The 15,756-nt window shown below is 45.8% G+C and overlaps 1 protein-coding gene across 1 annotated transcript in view; it reads right to left on the bottom strand.

Annotated features, from left to right (window-relative positions):
• The window catches only part of Pea (ATP-dependent RNA helicase pea), a 33,179-nt gene extending 17,489 nt beyond the window's left edge, over positions 1–15,690 (bottom strand). Inside the window, exons 1-16 of the mRNA XM_077698487.1 lie at positions 15,372–15,690; positions 15,155–15,240; positions 14,495–14,659; positions 14,340–14,413; positions 14,169–14,234; positions 9,132–9,381; positions 7,676–7,774; positions 7,100–7,210; positions 6,174–6,365; positions 5,792–5,876; positions 5,579–5,679; positions 5,160–5,307; positions 4,603–4,784; positions 4,021–4,215; positions 878–1,063; positions 427–513 (exon numbers count right to left, since the gene is read on the bottom strand). Of these exons, the coding sequence (XP_077554613.1) occupies positions 427–513; positions 878–1,063; positions 4,021–4,215; positions 4,603–4,784; positions 5,160–5,307; positions 5,579–5,679; positions 5,792–5,876; positions 6,174–6,365; positions 7,100–7,210; positions 7,676–7,774; positions 9,132–9,381; positions 14,169–14,234; positions 14,340–14,413; positions 14,495–14,659; positions 15,155–15,240; positions 15,372–15,465 (2,121 nt within the window). The 5' untranslated portion in view covers positions 15,466–15,690. The remainder of the gene's footprint in view (positions 1–426; positions 514–877; positions 1,064–4,020; positions 4,216–4,602; positions 4,785–5,159; positions 5,308–5,578; positions 5,680–5,791; positions 5,877–6,173; positions 6,366–7,099; positions 7,211–7,675; positions 7,775–9,131; positions 9,382–14,168; positions 14,235–14,339; positions 14,414–14,494; positions 14,660–15,154; positions 15,241–15,371) is intronic.
• Between the last annotated feature and the right edge of the window lie 66 nt (positions 15,691–15,756).

Here is a 15,756-nt window from a genome sequence, read left to right as displayed (position 1 = left end):
CTTGAGAGAAGTTTGTATTAAAAATGATATCAGTGTCATTTTATTAGGGTAATCTTTCGATTAAACCACACTCGTTTTTTGTCTTCACGCTCGCTCTAATGCCAGAAAATGCCTGAAGCGTCAAAACAATTCTTGTCGCCTTGTATACTTTTCCGCACTACAATTTGCGATGTCGCAAATCATGTAACTGAGAAACAGGATTAATAGAGCCTGTCAAAGCAGTTTCCCCAAACACACATGAAAGCCGGTACATGTAAATAGACAACAAATGTATGTGGGATCTCAAATCAGCATGAGGCAGGTGACTGCAACATATATTTCTTTTTGTGTCTTTAAATGACAGAAAAGTATCACAGGATGATTCAATTAGTCAACCTCGCTTTGCAGCTCGAAAATCATGTACGCAACGTGAATAGTAGCACTCACCGCTTCGAAAAAATACTGTGAGAACTTCACGGCATCCAGGGTGGCCGACGTGACGATGAGCTTCAACTGTGGCCTTTTTTTGACCGCCTGCAAAGAGCAAACAAAGCACAGCCATGAGAGTCATGACGCTTCTGCACAGATTCGCCCTGAACGGCATGAATTACGTTCTCGCAATGGCAGAAGGAAGTCCCCTTGCATTGGGGGGTAGGAGCTTGCAGTGCACCAACTACAATTCTAATCAGGCACTTTGATGTTGCATAGTCTCCACTGTTCTAACATCATTTTATACGTTAAAAAAAAAAAAAAACCTAAAAATGCTACGCTAAAATGCTTTTCTGCTAGTAGACTATGTAATTAACATCGCAGAAGTAGAGGCATCTTAGGATGTATTTGCCGGTCGATTCTACCATTTCAACAGCACGCTATACAGCGTAGAAAGCAATGGACGTACGCTCTTGAGGAGTCCGAAGAGGACGTCGGTGTGAATGGTCCTCTCATGAGCCTCGTCCAACATGATAATGGAGTAGGAGAGCAGGTCCAGGTCGATGAGGCACTCCCGCAGCAGCATGCCGTCTGTCATGTACTTTATCTGCGTCTCAGGGCTGGTGCAGTCCTCGAAACGGATCGTGTAGCCCACCTGGGGTGGTCAGACAGGAGAGGGGAGGAGGCGAGGAGGTCAACACACATTCCTCCCTTGGTCAAAGTGGCTTAACAAAAAATGCATGGCCAAGTGGAGAAAAAAAAGGAAAAAAAGGAAAAAAATGTTTAGCAATACTTTCTCTAAACATGCCACCTTCATTGGGTCCCCACTAACATGCGGAATCGTGACCCCACAAGAAGCAATGTCACTTCATACCACTCCTTCAGTAAAGTACTCGAGCTGTGGAGTACAGCTCCAGTCCTCACGCTCTGAAGTTAGAAGCCGGATTAAGCAAGCTACCCGTCCGCGGTGGAGGCGCAGAAATGTGCCTCGTGTCCCCTGACAAGTGATTCTGCATAAATAAAAAAAGTGCAGCAGCCCTGCTTGTACAAAATACCATATAAGCTGGAATATAGGCCGCGATTTTTTGCCAAAAAAAAAAAAATGGCTGCAATCCAAGCTGTGAAGTTAGTTGGACTACAAAGCTGTAAACGACACCCACAATGATTACCCATGCCGTGTCACTTGTATTCACACACATGGCTCTACAAAGAGTGAAACCTCTCTGAGACTCTGCCAGCCGTTACCTGGGATTTTCCGGGGCGGAATCCCGAACGCAGCAGTGTCGGCAGAAAAAAAAAAATGGAGAGGAGCGTCTTTCGAAGGGTGAGAAGGAGGGCACCACGCGCGGCCATGGCGGCATCTCTCTCACTGCTTCCCCTCACTCTTGTTTTATGTGTCGCCTCCAAAAAGCGCCCTCCCCCTCCCCAAATGCTGAATCCAAACCACCGCCTGTCTCCCCGTCTCCACGTGTAGGCGTAACTTCGTTGGGAAGACGAGGGGCTCTCGCTCCACTTCTCTTTGGGCCCAGGTTCGATCCCTGGCTGTGCCAGTAGTTTGTGTAGCCTGAATGTAGCCAGTAGCCAATGGTAGCCTGGGAGTTTTATGCAGACACAGACACAAAAATTTCCTTGGCTGGTTAGAGGTATACTGCTGTGCAGTAAATTTTGCCAGAAAGTCGCCACTCGACCTATATACCTGTTATTAGAGAGTTTTAGCTGACCGTTTTTGACGCTCCGCTATGCTCCCGACGTCCCGCTCAGCACAACCGGAGCGTCAGCAGCCGAAAGGCCTTTAGCTAAGCGATAACCGTATCTCCCTCGACGGGGAATGATTCGCGTGACTGGTCGTTTCGCGTGCGCCTGTAAACCTAAACTTCAACCTAAAGGAAACATAAGAATCTGTGTTTGCTCGCCCAAACAAAGCAAAATACCGTGTTTCTTGCCCTCATTTAACATTTTTTTGTATAATGTAGTCGCTGACATGGCATAATTTTTATAAATAACAATAAACAAGCCGATAAAATTTGGAATAGCCAAGCCAAGGCTGTCTTTCTCGGCGCTGCATAGAAGCAGCCCCGCGCTTCGGTCGACGTTTTTCGCTTCCGTTCTAAAGATCTTTGAGGTGTGTGGCACCATTGCCTATTCGGAAGCGGTTTCGCGGCTTCGTCGGTCGTGTTTCAACTGAAGAAACGAAGTTTGCCGGAGCGCGCCCGCATTGCGGGGGCAGCCATGTTAAAATTCCGCCCGGTAGCGTAAGCTGCCGCGACGGTCCGCTAAGAGGCCCCGGTTAGCGGAGCGTGGCCCCGCTCTGGTATCGCCGGTAGCGCGCTAGTGTGCCACGCATGCGCAATGGCGCCCCCGCTTGCTATCGGAGCGGAGCGGACCGTCAGAAACAGTCAGCTAAAACTCTCTATTGGCTTAATGTTAGTTGTCATGTGGCAAGCAGACAGCCCATCAGCCCCATCCAAACTGCAAAGGCACGATCGCCACCGCCATCAATTAGATGCACCACCGTCTTCTCTTTTTTTTTTTTTTTTTGCTTCTCTCCACAGAGGAAAGAAAGTGTGCGAGAGGCCCCGGTGCCCACCGGCACATTGGGAGAAGTGTGGGGGAAGTCGTGGTTTTTTTTCTTCGCTCATCGGAAGTCACTGGCAACTGTGTCTTAGCAATGCTGCCGAAGGCTGGCCCAGGAAGGCCCGACATCTCTATGCGGCCCAACCAGTAGCCAATGGTAGGGAGGCGGAGACAAAGCAGACAACAAGAGAGCGAGCGAAGGCGGAAGAGGTGGCGCATGCGCGCAAAATGCAAGCAAAAAAGGGTGGCCTCTGAAAATGGCGTTTCTGGCTTCAGCAGAGTTGACTTCAGGGCCTCTCATAAGCTTTTCTTTCCTCCATGCTTTCTCGCTGTCAGTGAGTGTGTGTGTGTTATTTTCTTCTTGAGTTCAGCATGAGTTCAGGAACTTTGCACCAGTTCACGACAGCACTTAAAAGAAATGTTATATAGTGTGCCCAAGCCAATGGGAACATGTGCGACTACCAGCAGTTCGGTGTCACCGCAAGTAGTGCACTCTATTGGCGTAAGCTGAAAGGCAGCTCTTGGTATGCAAGGATCGGAAGAACTTGTTTCGTGGATATTGTGCTGTGCACCCGGATCTGAAGGACACGGTGATGACTTTTGTTCACGAGCATTGTGCGGCACCTCTACGAACAAATGGCTGACGACAACCCCACGGCACCTGCTGGCCGCCTGCAAGACCGGCTCTCGCAACAGCCTGCACACTGGTGTCCCATGCTTGGCACTCACTTCCTGGTGACATGGTTTTGTGAGTGTTTAGGAAGTGCTCTGTAAGAAACTCCCCAGACAGCTCTGAGGATGACTTGCTGTGTGGAAGACAGCCGAACAGAAGTACATGTCCGACAAGATTTCAGACGGCTCTCACGAGTAACCTTAGACAAAACAAGTGCTTGTACCTACTTTTGCTTTCTTCCATTTCTCAGCTGCAACCTAAGGCAGTCTACCTATAATCCGACTTATGAGGCACCATTACCACGAAGAACCTGAAATTGCAGCTCTGAACCGACAGTGTTGCATCTGAGAGTGCCGTGCACCCACCTCCTGTCCCAGCCGGCAGCCGAACTCCTCGGCCACCCTCTTGGCCACCGACATGGCGGCCACACGCCTCGGCTGGGTGCAGCCAATCTTGCCCCGGGTGGTGAAGCCCGCCTCGGCCAGGTACTGGGTGATCTGTGTCGTCTTGCCCGAGCCCGTCTCGCCAATCACGATCAGGATCTGGTTGTCCGTCACAGCCTGCAGGCACACAGAACCAACTCATACCACGCAACAGAGACAAACGTGCACAACAGGAGCAGCGGCACAGAAGAGGCAAGTCTGGCTTGTACGTTCCCACCAAAAGCGGGCAGCATGACACAAAAGAAGCAGATACGAAAGAGGCTTGCATTGTGTCGTACGCTCCCGCACCAATACACTCAGTGCTTGTGTTGTGCTTTTGACCCCCACTTCGGTCTCCTTACTTCAAGCCCTCTTCACAAAAAAGCTGCGCCGAAGTACTACATCAAGTGCAAGCCAGGACCCTCACAAAAGCGCACCACTCACAAGAGCAGATTTTCCCAATTCAATTGAACATTCTTGCATTAGACTGTGCGTGGTGATGCTATTAAAATCCCCAAAACCGACCTTGACGAGCTCGTCCTTGAGCTTGTAGATGGGCAGGGACTGCCGTTGCTCGAGGATGGACAGCTGGGTCTTCTTGCCGTAGGAGGCCTTGGCCCCGCCCGTCACGTGCTTCTTCCACTCGGGCAGCTCCTGGCTCACCATGCCGATGCCCCGCATGTTGGCCGCCAGCGTCCGCCCGTCCACTGGGTTGTTCGCAGAGGTACAGAGGCCGTCATCACCCATCCAGCACACACAGAGACGGGCAACCACTACGGGGTCTTATTACGTGTCGCCCCCTCATTCCGCCTTACTTGGACATTATGAGGAGGTACCTCTACACAGGCATGCTCGCTTGAATGCTGTGAGAGACGTGACTGAGGAGTCAAGAAGAAACTCCCAACTGAGAACCAGACAAGCAGTTGCACAAGAACAGAACGGTGCCAGATGACGCGCACGGCGGTGAGATATTAGCCCTACAGTTACTTACTAAAGACTACAAAGATGCCAAGGAGTATGCACAAATGCCAGGGCCATTCGTCATCCTCGTCCACAGTTACTGCAAACTATCCTTTGCTCACCGTCGGGCATGGGGTCAATCCAGTGCTTGTTCAGGCCCGCAGGGATGGAGTCCATCTCAGCCTCCCTCTGCTGCTGCTTCTGCTCGCGGCGCTCCTTGGCCAGTGCGGACTGCATCATGGCCGCCTGCGCCAGCGACCCGTCCGGGTTCTGCGAAAGAAACAGACCGTCGGTTAACTAACACTTGGCAAGCCCCAGGGCCCCATTACATCAAAAGAGGGTCGCTAAAGTAGATCCTTAGTTGATATGTTTTCCCAGCAGTTATGTGGAACAAGCTCAGTACTGTCACTGTCACTTTTTGTATTTCAAAATATAAGGAAAATACATTTTTCTGGACAATGCTTCTTTTGCTTTTTAAATATGATGGCTTTTTGTAAAAATTAATTAACGAGCTTCTGCTATATTGGCAGGGGGCTCTTACCTTTACAATTCTAACAGGGCTAAGATCTTGCAGGTTGGATCGTCCGTGACCCCGGAGGAAAGGTGGCTCTTCTTCAACCAATTCAATCTCCAGATCTTCTTCTGCAAGGAGAGAAGGAGGGAGCGAAAGAAAAAAAAGTTGATAGAAGGCTTTTTTTTTACTGGACTAGCAGCACACAGTCGATGCAACAAGTAGTGACTGTCCACAACGTACCGTCGTCGTCTTCCTTGGGTAACAGGCCCGTTGCCTCATCAAAATCTGGAAGCTCAGATTTGTCTATACAGTTGGCAGAAAGCATCTGGAAACAAAAATGGGGAACATAGGTAAGCAGTAATACAAAATTATGCAGTTAGCTACGATCACCAGGGCCTCAACTAATGTAGGTTGTAGGTTTACAGGTGTAGCTCACATAACTCACCAAACCAGAACAAATCTTCAACAGCAAGGAACGAATTTTAATTTGATCATTCACATTCAACAAATGTTTTTGTACGCCCATCTGTTCAAACACACCTTGCCGCGCATACAAAAAGGAGGATGCATAGAAGGTCGGAAGTTCCAGCTGACGGCCAAGCCAAGCCCCCGAGACACCCACCTGCTTGATCTCCCACTTCTCAGGCGAGGATATCCTCTGGACACGCCGGCGGTTGTCAACGTCGTCATCGTCCGGGCGCGTCAGCAGGGGCAGAGAACACGGCCGGTCTGGGTTGCGCGCTGCCTCAGCGCCGTCTGTGTCGCCTGCCCGCCGCACAGGGTTCAGGTCCTCCCCAGTCTCCTGGTCCACGTCCTGTGGGAAGAGGTGAGGAAGGTGGTCAAGCCCAGGCCCTTTTCTACGTGCTGTCGCACAAGTGGACCCACCAAAGCGCCATTCTACTGATGTTGAACAGGCAGTGATGAACAGACCGCCACAGAGGCTCTCCATCTTGTATACTAAATGCACCCACATGCACACGTGCCTACTGTAGTTACACCCCAGGCTACCAGCACCTTTTTAAAATTTTGTTCGGCAGGGCCTTTTATTGGTTTCACAATAAGTTGAAAGGAAGAGAGTCACAATGCTACAAGCGAAAATTGCAGTTTCGACCAATAGGCGAGGATTAGCAGAAGAGTGATGCGGTGCGCACAGACTCAAAAGGAGAGCAGCACTGGCGGCAAGGCTGCCAAAGCAGCTTGCTCGCACACCCAAGGCGTCACTCGAATGCTTGCTTTACACATTTTCTGCACATGCCTTACATGCGCTTTTCCTAGAAGCAACCCAAAGTTTTCAATGGCATGTTTTATCAAAAAAGCACCACGGTCAAACTTTTGCGTAACGTTATGCGGGGTGAAAGCACTCCAGGTAGCCCAAATGGATCCCTTCTCTCCTTACTAACACAGGAAACCTCCCCACGGTTTGCTTCGGCAAGATGGTCGTCTCTCCACATAATTCCCACCTGCCAAGCCTACAATCCTCAATATACCGCTCCCAGGCCTGTAAGAACACAATGAGAGCACGTAGTGTACTTTTGTGGCACAGCATACCTTGATGGAGAGGCTGGTCTTCTGGCCGGTGAAGGAGAGCACCTTGACCATAACGCGCTGGCCCCTGGCGACGACGTCACCGACATTGGTCACACGGCCCTCTTTTCGTAGCTACATGGGAAGGGGAGCAAGAGAAAAACTCACATGGTGGGATGGTCACCTTTGACATACATTAAGCAACTGAAACGAGTAAAATCAAGCCACAAAGGGCAACCTCTAAACAACATCTTCTAGCTTCTAGGCAGCTGACCTTGTCAAGTCACACCTAATAAAGCCAAACATTAATGCTAAAAACAAAATTCTGGATAACAGCATCCACTGCTCTAAAAAGTCGTGGTGCAATCCTACATAAAACATCAAATAAAAAAAAATAAAGAAAAAGGACGAGGCTATCCTCCTGATTTAGCAGAACAAGCCTGTATGATTCTTTCCAAGATCTACAGTAAACATAAAAGCTTGCATATGATTTTCAACAGGACTAAAATGGCCCAATTAAATGAAAGTTTCCCACAACATCAAGACTCTTAGCCACTGGCCAAATGTGTACTTGTTGTATTCAGCTTAGAAGCAACATACCTGCGATATGTGGACCAGGCCCTCCCAACGTTTGGGCAATCCTTCCAGCTGAACAAAGCATCCAAACTGCATGATGTTTGTCACTTTGCCGTAGTAGATCTGGAAGACAAAGTGGAAATGGACAGCCATTTTTGCGACTAAGGCCTGAATGGTCGACTTTCTGCAAGATTTGCTTTCATAAAACAGGCAAGTGGGTATCATACAGAGTCACCTACTGTCAATCACAGGTGTACGAGATCAAAAAGTAACAGTGAACGCTAACTTTTTTAGCGCTAACACAACTGACACAATAAAAAACACAGCATAACGGACAAGCTAACACAACACAACAAACAAGCCAACACAACAGACAACACACCCAGCGTGCATGCTGTCCTACTCTCTTCTCGTGTACGCGACTTCAAGGCTGGGTTCAATCGTTCTTAAAAGTATGTACAGGCCCAACACCAAACTCTTCTATAATACAACTATGTACCTTGAATGGAATTTGAAGAATGAAGGAGCTGCATTTGCACTGACAGTTTATTTGGCAAACTTGCTGCATTCAAGGCACTACTTCCCTCAGTATACCGACCCTTTTTATTATTATTTTTCTCAGTCTCTCTCCACCTTATTTGATTTGACTTTTTTGCCTTAAGTGCCAGCAGCTACAACACCTTTCCCCAGAGTGTTGATGCTGCAAGCAGGTCAGTGCCACCTTTTCGACTGGTACCCAGTAGGGCTAAGTATTCAATGAATGGCAGGTAATTTGGCCTAACGGGTGTCTTATTCCAACCAGGACATTCTCATTGAAGAGCCTAAGTCTACAGTGCTCCACCTCTTTTACCTCAATAGAGTTAAGATTTCTCACTTTTTGAGCGGAAGGAACTGCATTTACTAGCTGCAGGTATAATATAACTAAATTGAGGAACTATGAACATTTTAGCCTCAAAAAGCGCAAACAATACTCTATGCTTTCAACAATGGTATATGGAGACATAGCTGCAAACTGCTTGCTATTCAGCATTAAGCAAGACACATTAATAGGTGGTTAATGAAAAAAATATTAGAAAAACCATGTCAAAGATTATGCCCTGGTTATTTGGTAGCGAGCACACATTCAACAGGAGTGAGCCCAACTTTAACTTCATTTCTGCCAATGTGTGCAAGCTTATGCAAAGAGCACAGTCAACTGAGAGCTGGAAATTAATACGTCAGCCACAAGAACAATCATCGTCACCATCATCAGCAGCAGCAGCCTGTCTACGCTCACTCCAGGGCAAAGGCCTCTCCCATAGGTCTCCAATTATCCCGGCCCTGTACTAACCGCAACCACTTTATCACCGCAAACTTCTTGATCTCATCTATTCACCTAACTTTCTGCCGCCCCCTGCCACGCTTGCCTTCTCTAGGGATCCACTCTGTTACCCTTAATGACCAAACAGAACAATATGGGCATGCAAAGAGAAGCACTCACCTGCCCCACAACAGGGTCGGGAGACTTTGGAGGAGCAACAGCAGCAGCAGCAGCAGCAGTTTTATCCTTACGGCTTGAGCCGTGGTGCCGGTCTCTCGACCGTGACCGCCTGCGGTCTCTGCTGCGACTGCGCGAACGGCGGCTCGAGTAGCGCCTCGAATAGGGGCTCCTGGTGCGCGAGCGAGACCGGTGCCTTGAAGAGCGGGCTATGGGGCTCCTGGACCGAGACCGTGACCGGTGCCTCCGAGACCTGCATGACCGCAGTTTTCTTCTTTTTCAGAAAAAGCTCCTGCACGCAGCAGTACATTGCAACCACTGAGTTGCTAGAGCAGACAGGTATGTTAAAGGACTACTGACCCCTGACTGGTGTTTTGGGATTATTTGTTGTTACGAGTGCGTCATAAGATTCAGTTTCACCCAGGGAGAGGCAAAGGCACATGCGGAGGAGGTCTTTACAGTACGCTGCAGGTCACTTTTAATGCGCAGCATTCTTTGCCAAGTACCCCAACAGCCAGGACCATGTAACGCCCTGCATTTCCACAAAAATGCAGATATCGCGGAAGCTCCTCTTGTAACCGCTATAATGGCGTAAATGGAGATAACTGGTCGCATGAAATTTTGAAAAACTAAAATATAACAAAATTACGGAAAAGGGAGAACCGTGTAACGTCCTGCATTTCCACAATAATGCAGATTTTGTGCAAGTTGCACATGTAATCATTAAAATAACGTAAAGATAATTGGTCAGACCAAATTTCTAAAAACTAAAAAATAAAAAATATTAAAAAATTATTGAAAATGGCAAAATGTATAATGCATGGCATTTCCACAACAATGCAGATTTTGCAAAAGTTCCACCTGTAATCATTATAATAGTATAAATGGAGATAATTAGTCAAACGAAATTTTGAAAAACAGGAAAATAAGAAAATATCAAATAATTACGGAAAATGGCGAAACATGTAATGCCCTGCATTCCCACAATAATGCAGATATCGCGAAAGTTTCACCTGTAATCGTTACAATAACGTAAATGGAGATAATTGGGCGAACGAAATTTTGAAAATGTTTACTCGGTTGTTATTTTTGCTATGCACGGGCTCGCTTGCTTTGTCCCCTCCCGACTACTGTGTGTGTCAGCGAGAGGGAAGGGGCACACTAATCTTGACCAGCTGGAAGCTCCCATGTCACGTACCTCCGTACACAACATGGACACCAGCCTGTTTCACATCATGCAGCAGCCAAGCCACTCTCTTTCCTGACCTCTCAAAACTGCAGCAATAATACTGATTTAAAGTGCAACATTTGGCCCCCAAAACTGCAGGAAAGCATCTTCACAAAGCGACCTATGCCAGTTCTCAAAAATTGAGCTTTGGTGTCAGCATTCCTTTGGGGCGGGGATTTCAAGGATGTGCCCTTAAACGGCTTAACAGGGTCCTCGATACCCTCATTATTCAATGATGCACGACATTTCATGTTTTTTTACTTACATTTCTTCTCATTTGAATGTGCAAGCATGCATGTGTTGGCAGCAATCTCATCAGGGTAGTTTTTGTAAAAAGGGCAAAGCGACAGGGCCAGAAGTTAGCCTTGCGGTGCAACAGACATAGATATGCTGAAAGCTTTCCTATGCAGTAAAATGTGTTTCTGTTGGCTCTTTCGAACAAGACGAAAGTTGGCCTGAAAGAGTAAAACCCACACAAAACAAGCATACCAGCACTTTTAAGCAAAGAGCAAATAGACCTCCCATAAACCACAACCTTTGCTACTAAAAATTGCAAAAAAGATCCCTAAAAATGAAAATGCACGGAAGTTCAGCTTCACTGAATACTGCTGTTTGTCCAGAGAGTAGACAGAATTTTTAAGAATGAAGTGAATAGGATAATTGTTCGACTATTGAAACAATGTTCATAAAGTTGAAGGTGACCAAACTAACGCACAGGGACGAGACGGATTTCTTCAATGTGGGCTCACGTGCGAGCGAAGTGAAATTCCAAGTGCAAATAATTGGAGATGAAATCAAGAAACTGAAGCAACTCACCAATCACTTTAAAAAATGAAGTGTAATTAAGTAAAATTAAATATAATCCGACATTTCAAATTTTCACTTTCCCTTCCACTGTCGCCTCTGAGCAAACTGTTGCCTAAAAACGACACCACTATATGCTACCCAAAGTTCGAAAAGTTTTCAAAAAAATTTGGTTGCTTCTCTAGAATTTTGTGCAACCATCTTTGAGTTAGCCACTTGCTTTAGCCAAGGAGAAAGTACAGTGCGGCCTGCTTACGACAAGCCTTAGAAGCACGCTTTGTTAGCTTGTTAAAATCTGCAGTTTACAATTCATAAGAAGTTCATAAGCATACAAAAAATAGCAGCAAGTACAGTTGACTCTTGTTAAATGGAAACTCAAGGAACCAGGGAATTGTGCTCCATATATCAGAAGCTTCGTCTACATCGAGAATAGGATCAATGCAAAATCTAAGTAATAAGAACAGAACACAATAAGAACAAACAATTTCACAAAAGCAGTCAGTGGATGCGATGCTTTTCTTTTTTCAAGTACACACAACTAAAGAAAGAAATGTCGTCAGTCCACTTACTCATCCAAGCTGGAATACAAAACAGAAAAAGCTGTTTATCGCCTAGTGAAAAATTACTTCATATTTGCTTTTTTTTTTACGCCCTCACAACCATTTAATTTTTGAATGGCGCCACCCCTACTCGACAGGCTGTGCGGAATCAGTTTGAAACCTTCTTCTCATTAAAAGAATCTCCTCAGCATTTTCAATGACAATTTCACCCGCGTAGATTCATGACCCACGGGCTTAAAAAGCATCATGTACAGATACAATTTTTTTTTAGAGATACATGAAAATGTTTCCAATGGCCTATGTTGCGTCTTTTAGAAATATATCATTTCTTTACTGAAATAAAAATTAAACAAGAAACACGTTTTGGTTTATCCAGCCTTCACTAGATGGCAGTAGCTGCCCAGCAAGCGAGAGTTTTGTTTATTTATTTCACTAAAGAAGTGACATATTTCCAAAATAAGTAAACTAGGCCGTTTGGAGGAGAATTTTTGATGGGCCTGCAAAACGTTTTTTACTGGTGCACGATGGTGTTTAAGCCAGTGGGTCAAGAAGTAGTGAGTTCCGCAGGAATGTTACCAGGTGAGTCCCTCTCAAGCTCTTCCTCCTCATCTTCACTTTCACCAGGAGAGATCAGCTAGTTATAACGCTGTGCACGGCATTTTCTGGGCCCGTTGCACATACAATACCAAACAAAGGCTCTAAGGCCTAAGTGTACCTGGATACAACTGAAAGCACAACACAGCAACTGCAAGCACGCAATGCGGTGGGGTGTGCAGGAAAAACTGGGAAGGAAAAAAAAAAACGGAGGCCATTAGGTAGAAACCATAGTGCGATGTGCACCGCAAAGGCTGTGTGCTTGCCTTTTTTTAGTTCCGTTTAATTTAGCAGTGGTCGCAATATTTGACTTCTGTTTAAGGGCTTTTTTTTTCCTTTGTTTACATAGCTTTGATAGAAAACCAACCAACTGTGAGGCGTTTGTTGCAGTAAGGCAGTTAGTTGTTCCAGCTAACAATTTCCATTTGTCGAAACCCTACCGTACACCGATCAAGTCTGTGCTGTCATGAAAAACAAGGAAGTTTGGAATCCCTGATCAGACCACAACTAACATAACATTCAGCACCCAGCATGTTTTCCAGTTCTCAGAGCGATATTATAAAATCACCATAAAAAAGGAGAAAGATGTCGAATATCTGTAAAATTCATGCTTACCACACGTGAGCATAACAGGAAAAAAAAAAAAAATCACGCAAAAGCCTTCATGAATACACTCGCTCCCACTTACCCTGTTTTCTTGAACCTGTACGAAATTGGGACATATTTACTCATGTCATCACACTATGCTGATGATTGTTTCTACGTGCCATGAAATTTTATTTACACTGGTATGTTTATTCTCATTTATTGATTGTCACATATGGCTTCAATGTCTTCTTTCGACACGACAATTTGGCACTTTACGATTTCCCCAGGAAAAAAATCCTGCAAAGTACGTCAAGGCATCCTGATGTTTTTATTGGATTCCTTTCTTAGAGCTTTATTACTTTTGTTTGTGTTTGTAGTGCATTTTAATTCGAATTTTTATATGCTTTTCCTTCCAAAAGCAGCCGAAATTTCCCCGTTTCCGCGGACTAAACAAAGCGGGTCACCTCAGTGGTGACTCCTCCGAGCGACGCGAGGTGGCACTGCGTATAACAGGGATGCTGTTTGAGAGAGAAGGATGTCATCGCTGAGGTAACCTGTTCTGCGCCTACACGACACACCTCCCAATTCCAGTACACCATCATGGAGAAAGACAAGTGACCTAATTTCTACTGTAATTTCCCCGAAGGGTTGCTAGGCACCCTGAAACACTCCCCACACTTTGATGTTTGAATAAATTTGTAGGTATGATTGTACATGTGTCTATGTAGCCATTAAAAGAAGATGAGTAGTAGCATTTGTTTGTTGTATACAAATTCATAACAAGCAAATGTTTAGTACACCTGTATATACTCTGTGACCGTCACTGATAATGGCCACGAGAGAACTAGTACCTACATATAGTCACACAAATGTTTGTGTGTGCATATCTGCATGCGTGTGCATTAGAAATTATTACATGCCATCATTATAGGCTACCTGCATTTTTTTAGTTTCTTTGTGTTCTTTTTATATTTTACATTGCATAATGGCATGATACTAGAGTAATAATAATTGCAACATACCTCATTTAAATACTATGCTCTGGCATTGAAATTGTTTACATGGGATTAGGCTAGGAGAAGCACATTTTAAGTACCAGCAATCTGAACAAAGTTACAGGCCCAGTCAAGCAGGGCACAATTCTCAGATATTTAACAGTTTAGCACTGATAAAAAAATTAAAACTCCAAAGTGACATGCAAAAAATTTAGCACTAGCAAACTTGTCACAAGCAATTTGTTACCATTTGACACCTTCATAATCCTACCTGCTATGCTTGTCACTGCTTCGATCTGCATCTTTGCTCCGTTTCCCACTCTCAGTGTCACTTTTTCTGGAAGACACAAGGTGGAAAAATTACGTAGCATTCACAGCTTGCACTGACATTTAAAGAAAAATCCCACATCGCATGCAAAAAAATTTTTGTGCACAGACATACTTGACGCTAGGAGCCAATGCCTCAAGCTCTGCGAAGGCATCCGACGCCACCTTGACATCTTCCTCAAGCAAAGTCTGAAATTGAAACCTTATGTATACCAGGCATTCCCAGAAGGCGAAGACTAACAGGAAAAGTGTTGACTAAATGTAACTCACCCGAGCATTGGGGTCATTTGGAAGAGCGAGAAACGGAAAACGTTCACGTTTCAAGTCGAGTTCTGTCTTTGGCTTTTCTTCGAAGCCTTCCTTTGATGAGGTTGTTCCTGGCTTCTTCGGCCTCATGTGCTGGATTATGCGCAGCAAGTTCGCTATGAGCGAATCCTGAAACCAGGAGGGAAGTATTAGGCCGATCAGCAAAAGCGAAATCCACACATCCAGTTCATCCCAAACGCAAATTATTATTTTCAATACCACGGAATATTGCGAAACAAACCTCTGAATAATACGTGCAAGTTTCGACTAGTACATCACACAAAAAAACGCCTTTATTGGGCAACTAGAACCATGTAAAAAACCATGCAAGAAGGTATTATCAAGTTTCACAATCGTGCGAAACCCGCAACGTGCCGTTTGATATGGTTTGTTATGGTCAAATATAACGCAGCTACGCTCTATTTCACCAAGGGAGTGGGATCCGACGCGCGTAAAAAACAGCTGTGCGAATCAGCAGCAAGAGAACGAGAGTTTTAATCTGTTCCAAATTCCGCAACAGCGATTTATAACCGCAAAAGCACGATTCTGTTCATCCACACGAACGTAATTTAATGCCCGAACGCGACCTGCGGGGAAGTGAAAGCAAACTGTGTTAGTACTCACCGAGAACTCTGCCTCATTATCTAGCAGGGCTTTCTTGAACGACTCGAAAGTACCATTCTTGTCGGCCAGGTCGATGATGAACTCGGCTGCACAGGTTTACACCAAGACATAACACGTCGTTATAAAAGTCAGAACAAGAGGTCGCAGGCAAGAGGCAAAGACCCAACGCGATGCAAGCAATCAATAACATAGTGCCGAGAATACGACGAATCCTTACCCATGTCTTTGTCATTGATTCCCAGATGGTTGTCCAACTCCGTGCAGATTTTTGACACAAGCGACAGATACTCGAGCTTGGCGATTTCGTTCATCTTGGCTAGCAGAGAAGCGCACTACGCCGATTTCAGACCACAAAAACGGCTGCTCACGAGCAAGCGAGAACAGGTATCACCTACAAACGTAGCACATTTGGGGACAATACTTTTACAAAGTACCATTCACTCGGCGATGGGTTTTCCTTCATCGACGTGCAAACCACGAACCCACAACCAACCCACAACTTCATGAACACAAGAGCGCGTCCATATTTTTTGCGAAGTTACCACGGCAGATGTCGCATAGGTGCGAGAGTATTTCCGGTTCCGCTTGGCTTTTGGCCCTCT

This window comes from Haemaphysalis longicornis, unplaced genomic scaffold (assembly GCF_048455015.1).
Source record: "Haemaphysalis longicornis isolate Haplotype H1 unplaced genomic scaffold, Haemaphysalis longicornis Haplotype H1 scaffold_2, whole genome shotgun sequence".
Taxonomy (NCBI): Eukaryota; Metazoa; Arthropoda; class Arachnida; order Ixodida; family Ixodidae; genus Haemaphysalis; species Haemaphysalis longicornis.
Note: the sequence above shows the minus strand (reverse complement) of the source record. Positions and strands in the feature narration are given on the sequence as shown.